Source organism: Chelmon rostratus, chromosome 2 (assembly GCF_017976325.1).
Source record: "Chelmon rostratus isolate fCheRos1 chromosome 2, fCheRos1.pri, whole genome shotgun sequence".
Taxonomy (NCBI): domain Eukaryota; kingdom Metazoa; phylum Chordata; class Actinopteri; order Chaetodontiformes; family Chaetodontidae; genus Chelmon; species Chelmon rostratus.
Genome location: NC_055659.1, coordinates 26,013,445 through 26,026,477, shown reverse-complemented (window position 1 = coordinate 26,026,477; position 13,033 = coordinate 26,013,445). Strand labels below are relative to the sequence as shown.

At 41.7% G+C, this 13,033-nt stretch overlaps 1 protein-coding gene across 1 annotated transcript in view; it reads left to right on the top strand.

Annotated features, from left to right (window-relative positions):
* Positions 1 to 13,033, top strand: part of shq1 (SHQ1, H/ACA ribonucleoprotein assembly factor) — a 40,806-nt gene that overhangs the window by 9,496 nt on the left and 18,277 nt on the right. Inside the window, exons 9-10 of the mRNA XM_041956542.1 lie at positions 151 to 204; positions 5,621 to 5,744. Coding sequence (XP_041812476.1) covers positions 151 to 204; positions 5,621 to 5,744 — 178 coding nt within the window. The remainder of the gene's footprint in view (positions 1 to 150; positions 205 to 5,620; positions 5,745 to 13,033) is intronic.

Genomic DNA, 13,033 nt, shown 5'->3' with positions numbered 1-13,033 from the left:
TTTCAATTACATTGTAGCCTGATCTTTACTGTGAACAGGAATCAGAGCAGCTACTTTGATTTTGCCAAAGCAGAATTAATTGTACTGTATGTCCTTGTAGTCTTTCCTGTCTCGTGCTGTTGTACTAAGTGGTCCCCTTCTGTCCTGCAGGTAGAGTCACCGTGGACAATGAGAAAGCTCAGCGGGACTCTCTGCTGGCTCGAGGTGAGTCGGTTATTACACAAGGAAATAAGATGAACTTCTGTGAATGATTTGCTCTCACACACTTCCATATTTGTTGTTTGTATAATATGGACAATGCATTAGAGTACTTGTCACACACTTGTCAAGTTGCTAATTTTTACCTGCTTTTCCCTGATCTGATGTCCGCTGGCTCTTCACCTTCTTTGATTTCACACAACAAAGTCTGTTTCCAGTTCTTGGGTAGCGTATACTGCATTGCATATGTGAAAAAAGTTGTAGAAAGCCTTTGGGGCTGCAGAGTGATAAGTGATGTCACTTGAGTCAGCATTGGTTGGAGCAGTTTGAAAAGAAAAAAATGTGTGGGTGTGGAGTTGCCCACTCCTCATCTCTGCTTGAGATGAGACGGTACTAGCATAACATACCCAAATCTCCAACCAAACTCTTGGGGGTCGAGTTGCTTTGTGGGTATTGTTTGTATGTGCCAGGTTTTGACAATGAAGTAGAAAATGTGGGATAAAAGAGATGATGTCCCTGGTTCTTCTTCCCCTGCTTTGACTTTTTAATGTATTTTTGCCACCTGTAAATATTTCTTTCTGGTCTATAATGCAGCTGATTTGCATCCTTAACCACTTGTGCTTTTAAAATCGTCTGTGGGCAACTAAGGGTGAGACCCATGAACAGATGGAGCTGGTTTCCATCGAGTTACAGATGTGCATTTAGAGAACATGTTGGCAGGTCTTGTTGCCAGCTGAGAGCTGGCATGCTGCTGCTCCTGACCACGCAACCATGTCTGGAGTGTCAGCCATTCTATATACTCATGATGTCTTGCTGATTGTGTCCCTCTTGCCAACAATATTTCAGCATGATGTGACACCACTGTATGGAAACCGAGCTTATTCTTTAAGCAAGTCTCGCCGAAAGATTTATCAGCTGTTATTTTCTTTTGTCAATTATTAAAATGAAAAAAGCACCAAATAAAGATCTCCCACCCCTACTTTCAGCTAGCCAGCAAATAGACACGGGCGTAAATATGAATGTACAGATATAGACCATAATATATGCATCATGGTGGAAAAAGGGCATGATTTCCATTGAAGTATGTCCTAGTCGGCACCATCTGTAAGATCTGAAAGTCAAACAGAGTTCAGATTCAGTTCAGGTTCAGGTTTGCTCTGTTTCTTAATGATGACATTCTCACAGAGGCAACCCTTTTGTTCTTAAAGTTAGGTGTATGTTGGCAGACACTTGCTTATTTTTTTAATAATGTACGTTTATCTTCTTTTCTCTAACTGGAAAAGAAAAAAATGTTAAAACATAAGGACAACGAGTTGTCTTTCTTATTCTGCCATTATTTTCCACAGTTCGTATTCCAGACTTTGAAACAAACTTTGTGTAAAACATGCATTCTGAGTAGTGAACATTTTTAAAATACCAACTGTGAATATGGCTAAGAATGTCATGACAAGTTCAGCTCCTCTTTTATTCTCCTCTTGCACTCCTTAGACTTGCGGTTGCCTCTGATCGTGGCTCAGTAGCGGCCGTTGAACAGACTTGTTTTGACTGGCGGGTAGGTTGGCTGTATGATACAGAGTGACTGGAGAGGTGAACATCAGTGTGAATGTGTGACTTTCACACATGGTTTGACTCTGTATGAATACCTTGCTTGACCGTTGCATCAATGGTTTGAAGACGCACTCGAGACTCTAATTTTCTAACTCCATCACTGATATTGATACTGAAATGAACAGTCCAGGTCCATGTCTCTAACTCCAGCCTTCAGTGTGAGCCACAGGCACTCGGCACATTACCTGAGTCCTGTACAACCTGTGTGTGTGTCTGTCTAGAGGAGTTTGCTTATGTCGTTTAACATCTTAGCCCATGTCCATGATAGAAGGACATATTTAGACTTGTTCCTGAGTCAGATTGGGTTCCACTCTCGCTGGTGTTTTCAGATCATTAGGTTTATCTCAACCTCTCCCTCCTCCTGGAGTTGATGATGGCTGCATTCGATCCAGTGCAAGCAGTTGACAGACAAACCTCAGTTTGGTCCAGGCTCATTACACCTTACTCTATTGTTTCCTGCTCTACATTATTACTTAGTTTTTCTGTGTAGTCAAACACAAAATTCAAATTCTCACATTACATTAAGTATAAAACAGTGATTTAATCTATTAAGCTATTACAGTTTTATTCTCCAGTGTAAACGTACACAGTTTTGACTGTTGTGGTCTGTTCCAAGAAGCAGGTTCCTGAGTAATCCTGATAACTTTCACTGAGTAAAACCTGACCTAGAATAAGTCTTATTGCATCAGACCTTGTTCTGGATTTGAGGAGGTTTCACATTTTACTCAGCTAAATTATCCAGATTACTCTGTAAAAAAGCTTCTTGGAACAGGGCCCTGCATTGTGAGAACAATATAGCGATGTATAAGATGATTGATCACAGGGGATGTTGGCAGAAATTGTAGAAATTTGGCTTCTTAACGTTTCTGTGGTATAGTTTCTTTGCAGGTGTGGTTTTGTCAAACCCTGTGGCTTTCTGTCCGTTCTGCATCGCTGGAGTGTTGTTTTAAATTTCTCCACTTCAGGAGGCTTAGTGTAGAGCTCAAATTGTAGAGAAAACCATGCATTTGCAGCAATGTGGGCATTGCCTTATGAAGCGGTAGATCTACGTCTCATATCCGTATACACCCAGATTACATGAAGAATTTTCCATAAATTTCTTTACTTTGGGTTTAAATCAGAATGCATTTCATGTAAAGCTGGATTTATAGTTGATGCAAGGGGTTAATGGGAGGTTCACCATGATACTCGTATCGGCGTATGTTTTGCCTTTTAGTTCTCATTTATTTTACGTTGATGGCACCTTCACAAGGCTAGACTGATTCTCACAGTAACTGTGTTTCACATAACCCTGAACATGGGCTATGCACATACTTGTATAATTGGAATTACATCCAGTCAGTAATGAGACACCACTTTTCTCATTACTGACTGGGAGACTACTCCCGTGCAGTCACTGTTTTTATGTTCCTTCACTGCAGAGCAATGAGTGTGCTGAGTACAAGGTTTTCAGTAGAGATGGTTTTGCCAGATTTGCGTGATAAAAAGGGGAAGACTGCCGAGTATTTCAACTTCCTTAACGTCATCTTTATTAGCAGCATTCTCCGCAGGAATCAGAATCTTGTAAGAGAAAACACCAGCAGCCAATCTCAGTTCCTGCAGTTCTTTCCATTTTATCTTTAAATGATATCTTCAGTGCTACTGAACAGAGAAACACAGGACTCTCCTGGATGAATCAGCGATCATACAAGTTTATGTTATGGCTGTCAGTTTCAATTATTTCAACTTCCTTTCTCTGAAATCATGTTAGTCTGCCATTGTGCCATGGTGGACAGTGCTACATACTACAAGACCCATCACCCTCGACCACATTGCACCAATCACAGTGGTAGTGAATTAAAAAAACTTTCATTATAACAGCTGAAAACACAACATGTCACCATAGTTGAATTTCTCTTGCAATTGACCTTGAAATTAAAGGTAAATGATTTGATGATCTATTGATCTATTTGATGATCTATTGATCTATTAATGCAGACATGGAATATGATATTCATAAGTGTGTTTTTGTTTCTAATCACTTCAAAATAGGAGTCATTATGTTTTTACGTTATCTTAGAATGAGCTCTTTATATCTACAGAGGGAGCGGATCCTCCTCCACCGAGTCTGCCATGTTGCACCACCATGTTTCTACAGTTGCCCAGAACAGACGAACCAAACACTGTCTCTAGAGAGGGCCTTTCAAGTTTTCCTTGTTCATAGCCACCAGGTTCTCTTTCGCTTTTTTCTAATTTTCTAATGCGGTTGTTAGTCTTTTGCACTCATGCTTTAACTGGCAAGAGTTTCATACCATAGAAGTGGTCCAACTGTGAGTCACATAACATTGTCTATAGAAAAAATGAATTGGATCTTTACTTCTTTAATACCAGGGGGTGCAAAATATCTCTTTCTACCTTTCCAAGGTAGCCTGGAAGTGCAGTCACATTTTTAAGTCGGTACACGTCCACTCCAACGCAACCCCTTAATGAACAACCATAAATCAAGCTTAAATCTCAGTTGACTGATGCTCAACACCAACCTCTGTTGTATTTTATTCTGTTTCTTGTGGTGCTCAAGAGAGTTATTGTTGCCAGCTGTTTCACGCTTTCATTGACAACAGTTGTGCATGAACACATCTGCCGAGACAGATGATGCTGTTGAATAGAAGATCCTTCATTAATGTCAGGGACACATTAGAGTTCACACCACGCTGCAGAGGTGGTAAGTGTGTCCCAGTGCACCTCCAAATATTTCTTAAGTGTTAAGATCCCACAGGGTGCTCATTAGGTGTCGGACACGCACACATGCTCACCGCTTGTGATCGAACCACCCGAGACGCATGCCGTTGCTAATTATAAACGTGCCGACGAGGCTGCTCGGAGGAGCTTGGTTGCCGAGACCGTGACCACAGTTTGAGAGGTGGTAGTTTTCCTGTTGTAGTAGCAGTGGAGTAAAGAACAGTCTTCACCTGCCTGGCAGCCCTTTGCTGCTCGTCAGTCAGTCAGCAGAGCTGTCAGCTCCTATTGACAGGCCACCTCGCTCAGTGCCCCGCTCCCTGTCTCCCGTCCCTCCTCCTCCTCCTCTTCCCTTCACCTTGTGCTCTACAATAGATTCCTCTCTGTCTTTGACTGCCTGTCCGTCCAAGTGTCACAGCTGAAATCAGCTGTGCTTGCTGACTCCATTCTCCCTCTCTGCTTTCGCTCTTTTATGCTCTCGCTGTCTATCTCTCCCGCCTCACTTATGCCCAACATTCTCCTTTCCCCCACCACCTTATCCCACTGCCATCCCGTCTCCCCTCCTCCCTCCATCTGCTGCATGTTTACTTGTCCTCAGTCGACTGCGCTGGTGTGACTGTGGTTCCTCCCCCAGCAGCAGCAGACCTTATTTACTCTCTTGCTAAACAAGCCCAAGGGAGCACATGATCCCCGATGACACGCACTTGCAAGCTCGCAACACATCCTTAACAAGCCCCAAAGAAAAGAAGAGAAAGAAAGGCAGGATAAAAATCTCTGTTTCTGTCTCCAGGCTGTGTGTCCATGAGTACAGAGAAAATCTGAGAGTTAAGGCAGTGATTAAAGAGAAGCAGCAATTAACAAGCTAAGGCTGCAGAGGTGTTTAAGAGTTGGGAGCCCCTGTTTTGCCAGCTCTATAAATGAGGGGTTGTTAGGAGTAATTAGCGTGCCAACGACTGCAATGCACAATAAGAGCTGGTCTTCGTCCTAAGGAAAACTTTATTGTTTTTTGCATTGGTGTGTCTGTTTCCATTTCCTTCCCTTATTGCATAAAAACATGGTCTGTTTTTGTGCTCGATGTTCCATGTCCTCTGTTTTGCAGACATACAACTCCTTGCAAGACGTCCTGGTGTCATTTGGACGGAGGGTTTTATGCTACCCACTCTACAGACACTTTGCCATGGTCGGCGCGGCTGCTCGCGACACAACTAAGATTTTGCAGTCAGGTGAGTCCCCCGTCCCCCAGCGCCACGCCACCAACTCCCCCACACACATTGCCAGAGTAAGCTGCTAAAAAGACAGTCAGCATGCTTTCGTGGTACAATCTCGAGCGGAAGCAGACCGCTGGACACACACGGTTTGGAGAAAGTGGTTCATGCTGCTCATACTACGGCATGTGTTTGAAAATAATATTCCTCTAGCTGCGAAAGAGAGTGGCCCGACCCACCTCTTCTGGGAGAGAAATGAGGATTAGTTGAGAACGGACTGTTGACTTTGATATCTCAAAGCCCAGAGTAATCTTTAAATCAAAATCCCCTGCGGCCAGATGAAACTCTGCAGTGTAAACACTCTCAGGATGTGTGAGGGCTAAGATTATCCAGCTTGTGATGATTTTAATGCTGGTAAATGACAGCAAATTAAAGGCCTTTTAAGCTCCAGATTAGCATTTCTGCGCCTCATTAAGTAGGAAGATGAGTTGATCACAAGAGCCATGGAAAAGGCAGTCGGGAGCCACTCTTTCCCCTCACCTTCTTTCTCTTACCTCAGAAACACTCGTTCTGCCGTAATGAGATTTCTCATGTTCGTTGCGAGCCTGGAAATTGTTCCAGTGCTTACTGACAGCTCATACAACTTCATACTCTGCCTCGTCTTTGTCCAAAAACAATCAACTGATAAGAGGCTCTGCTTATTTGTTACTGTGTATTAAGGGAAAGAAAGTAATTATTTCACTATTATTTTTCATAATGTTCACTCCGTACACTGTATAAAGGAACACGATGAAGCGTCCGGGGCTCAAAAGTGAAGCCAATGTGGAAGTGCCTTCAAACTGCATTTCAAATGGCCAGCCTCTAATGGTGACCTCACTGATTGCACAAAGAAATCCAAGTGCATAAAAGTCTATGAGGAAATGACCCGACACCTTTTTGATTGAGCACCTCAGTAAACTTTTTCTGAATGAAGTTATAGTCTTTTCATTTTATAAGTTATGGCCCCATTCAGCGTAAAATAGACAGTAAAGCAGGGTATGCTTTAAGACAGGACTTCTCAAAGGCCAGACCTCAGACTGAACGGCAAGTCAATCCGGACACAGCCTACATCATCAGGCCGCCCTCGAGTCACATTCAGCATCTGCCATTATTCCCCAATAGAAGAGGCCCAGTCCGGCTGGGATGATCATCGGTTAGCTTGCCAACCCCTGGCAACAAGCCAAAAAGTCCATAATTCGTAGTTCACCCATAAGGCCTCATTCATACAAATGCTATAAGTGTAACATTTTCTATTTTGAAATGCACTTTCTGTTGATCAATAAATTGTCTGTAATGTTGAATATTCTGTGTCGCTGGAGATCACAGATTCAGATTCAGTTTCACAGTGATCTTGTCACAGATGAATGTGGTTTCAATGTGGCTGATTTCCCTATAGCTGACACTATTGTCACTTCAACATTAACTCCTGCAGAGAGTGTTGTGTGTTGTTTCTGCTGAGTTCACACATTAACAACACACCAGAGACTGTGTTATCAGACACAGAACGTGTCTCCTTTTATGTAGTACACAATTTCTGCAAATAGTGTAAATGTAGCTGTAAGAATATGTCTGAGTTTTGTACATAAGAGATGTGACATTAACCCATTCATTTAATGTTATTTTCTTATTTCCACTCGTTCTGGACCTCGGACGTCTGTCTGAAAAATCAGACTGGGACCTTTGAGGGACAGGTTTGAGAATCCCTGCTTTAGGGTGTGGCCATGGTGAGACACAGGTGCAGTCAGGTTGCCAGTATAGGAGGATGTAACAGCCTCTGGTTCTCAGTCAGATCCACCCCTCACTCCTCCCCACCTCTGACCCTCTCATCCAGGTATAACCAAGGTGGTGACAGCCATAATGCCAAGCTCAGGGTTTCTAAGCGATGATCCACAGGCCAATGGGTGATGTCATGGTGGTCTTTTATACATGTCTGCGGTGTGAACATTATGAAAAATAATAGTGAAATAATCAGCCTTTCTTCCTTAATACATTGAAAGAGTGTATGGTTCACTCACTACTCATAACCGTCATTATTTGCAAGCGTTAGAGAGGTATGAGTAATTGGGCTTTTCCTTAATGAACTGTAACACTACAGTAATTTGGCCTGGCGTGTGTCTGAGGGTGTGTTTCCTCCCAGCATTACTTTACACACTAATTAATTTGTCAGGATAAAGCAAATGGAAATGCACGCTCCACGTTTGAGGCACTTCAGTTAAGTGGCTGTGAAAGCAAACATTCATAGGTATTAGCAAAACAAACCCATTATTGGCAGCGCCCAGGTTAAGTCCTCCGAGGAAATGTTATCCGGGGGTAAATATTTGAACAGCCCTGTGGCAGCATGGCGAGTATTCTCAAGGAGCTCCAGCACCTGCCTCCTAAGTGGCTGTAACTAAAGAGCTACAGGGCAGGTAAAGACGAGCCGGGGGGGGGCTACATTTAGGAAGTGTGGAGGCCAGCCCAGAGGTTGTGCTGCTTTCATGATTGAACTGACAAGACAAGAAAATGCCAGATGTGGTCCCCTGTTACAGATCCATCCACCATGCACCTCTGCTCTCATTCATTCAGGCAAATTCCCCACTGGTCATGGCATTTTTTTGGGAAATCTGAGAGAGAAGGCAAGGAAATTTGGGGAATTTAATATGTGGTAGTCAAATGTTAGTCCAAATAAGCACTTACCTGAACTGACCTAGTGTTTACTACCATTGCATGGTGTGAACCCAGTACTGATGGTCTTTTATTGGATGAGATGTATGGATTGTGTGTGTGCACTGGTGATAAGAGGGGAAAAAGGAAAAGACTGAACGAGAGGAAAATTAAAAAAGACAGTGATGATATTGAATGCAACATTAATGTATGTCCATTCATTGTAACTAGATGTACCAAACTACACAATTGAACCGCACTGAACTGTTTCATTGACATGTGCAATGACAATAAAGACTCTTGAATCTGTTGAACTGTCATGGCTAAATTGCCCTGGCACATTAGACCTGACACTGGATGAAGATGTTCCTCTCCTGCCTTTCAAGCATATCATCATCAATGACAAAATCAGACAAAGGCAGAACTCGTCCTGCTGCTTTTCCTGATTTGTGAAAGTGCCTCTGGTCTTGCTCTCAAAAACTGAAAAGTGAGAAGACAGAATGTAATATTCTTTTAAAATCTTCATCTGAGACAAAAAAATCTTTTGTTCTCACATTTCTGGAAAGTACAATCATCTATTTCACCAGTGTAACCCTTAGCTCAGGCAGTAAGGCAGTGTTCAGTCATTAAACCAATGAGGTATTTATTAGAGATATAGTCTATTCGTCATAACATTTCTCTTTTTGCAGATGATGTGCTTTTATTTTTGTCCGAGGTTCAGGAGTCTTTCCCTATGTAAGCCCATTTCCACCAATGTGATGAAAGAAAAAAAGATCCTTTAAATCATTCCAAAGAGAAACTTTCTCAAAATAACGAAAATATCGAAATAATCACTTAGTATCTCAAAATAGTTATAAACTTTTTCAAAATCTCAACTTTGTCATTATGTTAAAATGTGGTCATTATTTTGCAATAATAAGTCTTTTTTTTCACATTATAGTGATTTGCAGCATTTTTTCCCCTGGTATTACTGAGATTTTCAAAAAGTTTAGCTTCTTTTAAGTTACAAAGTCAAATGGTAAATGGACTGTATTTATATAGCGCTTTTCTAGTCTGACCACTACTTTAAAGTGCTTTTATGACACAAGTCTGTATTCAGCCATTCACACAATGGTAGCTAGGCCACCTGCTCATCACGAGCATTAACACACTCACACACCGGTGTACAGCATCGGGAGCAATCGGGGTTCAGCATCTTCCTCAAGGATACTTCGACATGTAGGCTGCCAAGGCCGGGGAGCGAACCAATGACCTTCTGTTAAGTGGACGACCACTCCCGAGCCACAAACGCCCCAATGAGAAACTTTCTCAAAATAATGAAAATATCGAAATAATGGCTTAGTATCTCAAAATAGTGATAAAATCTGCGTGATGCTGGTATGAGCCACAGTATTCCAGTGATTTCTTATTTTTTCCGTCTTGGAAAAGACATATATTTCTCTTTAGAAAAAAATGTGAGAAAGAACTCTACTCAAATAATGAACACTGTCCAACGAGATAAGGATAGATTGTGCAGACTACCCAATTCTCTATCAGCCAGGATTTCAATAATTAATATGAATGTTCTACCTAGAATAGATTTTCACAGTTCCATGTTATCTTTGTCCCTTCTGCCCAAGTGCTGGGAACATTAACATAAAGTAATCTCTCAGTTCATATGGAAATGAACACATCCCAAAGTGAAAATGAAAACTTAACAGCAAGGGAAAAGAGTTTGGAAATTTGGCGGTTCCTGATATGAAACTATATGCTTCGCTTTACATCTATGTCCTTTATGAAGCTGGTTCAGTGATGATTAATCGATTCCCTGGCTTGAAATACAAAGGGGAATTGTAAATGCAGTCCCTCTCAGATATTACTCTCAGACCAGACAATATAAACTAACGTACCTGGTAGATATTTAGTGCAAGGCTGAAAAATGTACAGAATATGGTCAGATTCCAAGCTGAATGAACTTGAATGTTGATGCACATTCCTCATTTGTTTTGTATTGATCGCTGTATATTGTCTTTGCTGCCTCTGCACTTTTTGGAATCTCTACATTTTTGTGCAATAGACACAGAATGTTTTGTTTTTGGTCCCCTTCACACCCACCACTGCATCTATGCAAGCCTGCTCATTCAGCAGCCATGAAACAACTGCTGTTGTCCGTTTCGATTGCACATTGTTCCCCACTAACTGGGTAACCTGCTTTTGTCTAATTAACGCACCTTGTGCATCTCACCAAGAAGAGTGGGACTTTCTAGGCACCTCACGATTCCATTTGATTCTGAGTCAGAGGGCCATGATACAATTATAAGACAATTATTGATGCATCTTGATGATCAAAATTGTTTATTTCTATACATGATTTTTAAAACATAATATGTTTACTTCCATTATGCTTTATTAATGCAACAGAAGCCACAAAAGGTATAGCTGTGTCAACTGGAAGCTTAAATTTGCCATCATGTTTCCCAACATTGCAAAGAGCCAACAAGAAAAGAAAGCAAAGTGTGCCTGTGGCAGCATCCTTGTAGTACATTAACACAGACTCCCAACATGTTCTGAATCACCTGATAACAAAAACAGCCTGTTAGTGTTCGCTGTTATTAACGGAAAGCCCACCTTACAGGGCTGAAAATGCTCTGACGGCAGAACTTCCTGGTTAACATCCTCTTCCCTGGGAGTACCCAGCAGAGCAGTTGCAGAGGAGGAAGAAGACACAGCACCTTTCTAATGTTAAACCACTTCATTTTCCTCTGGTACAGATGTAACTGCTGAAAGAACAGATCACACAGGAGGGTAGCTGCTAAGTAGTTAGCCGAAACCCCATCTCACATGTTGGGGCGTTCCAGTGCATTCTCCAGAAGCACCTGAGTCACAATCATTGAGTTAGCAAGTGCTTCTAATATCAGTGTTAATCCATTAAATTCCAAGTTCCAATTATTTACTTTTCTGCATTGAGAGAGAGGCAGAGAATCGCGATGCATCAAAGAATCGATTCCCTCCACCCCACCCCTACTCTCCAAGAATATCAATGTTGAACTGGCGCAGAGAGCAACCTTTCCCCTGATTTTTTACAAACATCTCATGAGTCTTCCCTGTGAAAAAGAAGTCAAATCTTGGATGTGAGTGTGTTTTTGCCTTACATGATCCAAGTCCTGAATTTGAGGGCAGAGTTCCCTGCATACGATCTCATGCTTAAATGAGAACCAAATGTTTGTTTAAGGTTTTCCTCACTGCGAGTGCGCTGTTTGTTTTGATTGGGCTGGAATGTCTCTGGACAATGCCAACCAGCTCTGCGGAGGTGGAGAGGAGCCTTTTCTCTTGCCCTCTGTGGATTGTTGGCCACATCTTAACGCTATTTATATGCCTGATTGGAGGGAGAAGTGCTGTGACAGTTTGGCATGTCGTACACTTCAGGGAAAAGTAATTTGCCAGAATAACAAATGGAGATCCAGCGTGGTGCACTTGTGGTGTTGAAAGCTGCAGCATGCTGTCTAAAATGATCTCAAAACATATTTCCAAAGTGCAGGTGTCGACCATACGCCGTGTCATCTGTAACAAAAAAACTCCCACCATTTAATAGATAAACATGCTTGATAGTTTGCATACTTTGGCTGGCAGATGATTTATTTAAATCATGATTAAGATCCAATTTTCCGTAATTAATTGCATACTGCATCACATGCTGAAAGATATCACAAGATATCCCCTACACACAAAATCCACATTAACCTAAGGCGCAGTTGAAATGGAATAAAAAAATGATAAGTGTGGTGTGGTGGGTGTAAACTAAACTATAAGATGTATCTGCACGGTATTTAAGTTGTTAAGTACACATATTTCCTCACTAACATGTATGTGGTATCTAGCTCTGCAGAGAATTGCGGTTTTATGTGCCAAGCTTTTGAAATATTCATCTTGATTTCTGCCTCCTCCACCCCAGTTCCACAGAGGCTTGTTTACGGTGCTCACAACAACACTATTTATTTATTTTTATTTTTTTTTGCGTTTCATAAAACACACATAAACCTCTTCATTGGCAGGAGACATTTGCATTCAGCCTGAGGATGGGGGAACAAAGTTATCTCTCCAATTCTTTTGTTTTTCAGACTGTAAGTATTGGCGTTGCAGCATCTCGAGTCATTAGTGCGAGTCAGATTCACGAGTGAAAGTCAGGCATAGGCCCAGTAGCATCAGTATTTCTCTGGCTGGGGAATTTCCAAAGTTTTCCAATGGCTGATTCAAATAGCAGGCTTCAACGCAGTAGCTGTGTCCATATTTCATACCACATACCAATTCTAAGCAGGTTTTGACTCACAGTAGAGAAGAGTAAAAATGAAATATATTCAAATAGTTCAAAGGATTAAGCTGTAAATCAGATTGGGTGGCAAATCCATACATTCATGATAAGATTGCAGCAGTGTGGTGTGCAAAAAACAGACTTCGGGGCTAGAAAGCTTTGACAACTTGATACTAAAAGCAGACAGGATTTTCAGAAACTGACTTCCTCCAATGCTAGTCAAAAAAAAAGAGACGTTTTAAAGCACCAAGCTGTGTAGCTACCTGACCTGTATTGGACTTGCTGCCATGCACAGTTGGGAAAAACGCTTCAGTTCATTACCTTGCTGGGTCGAATC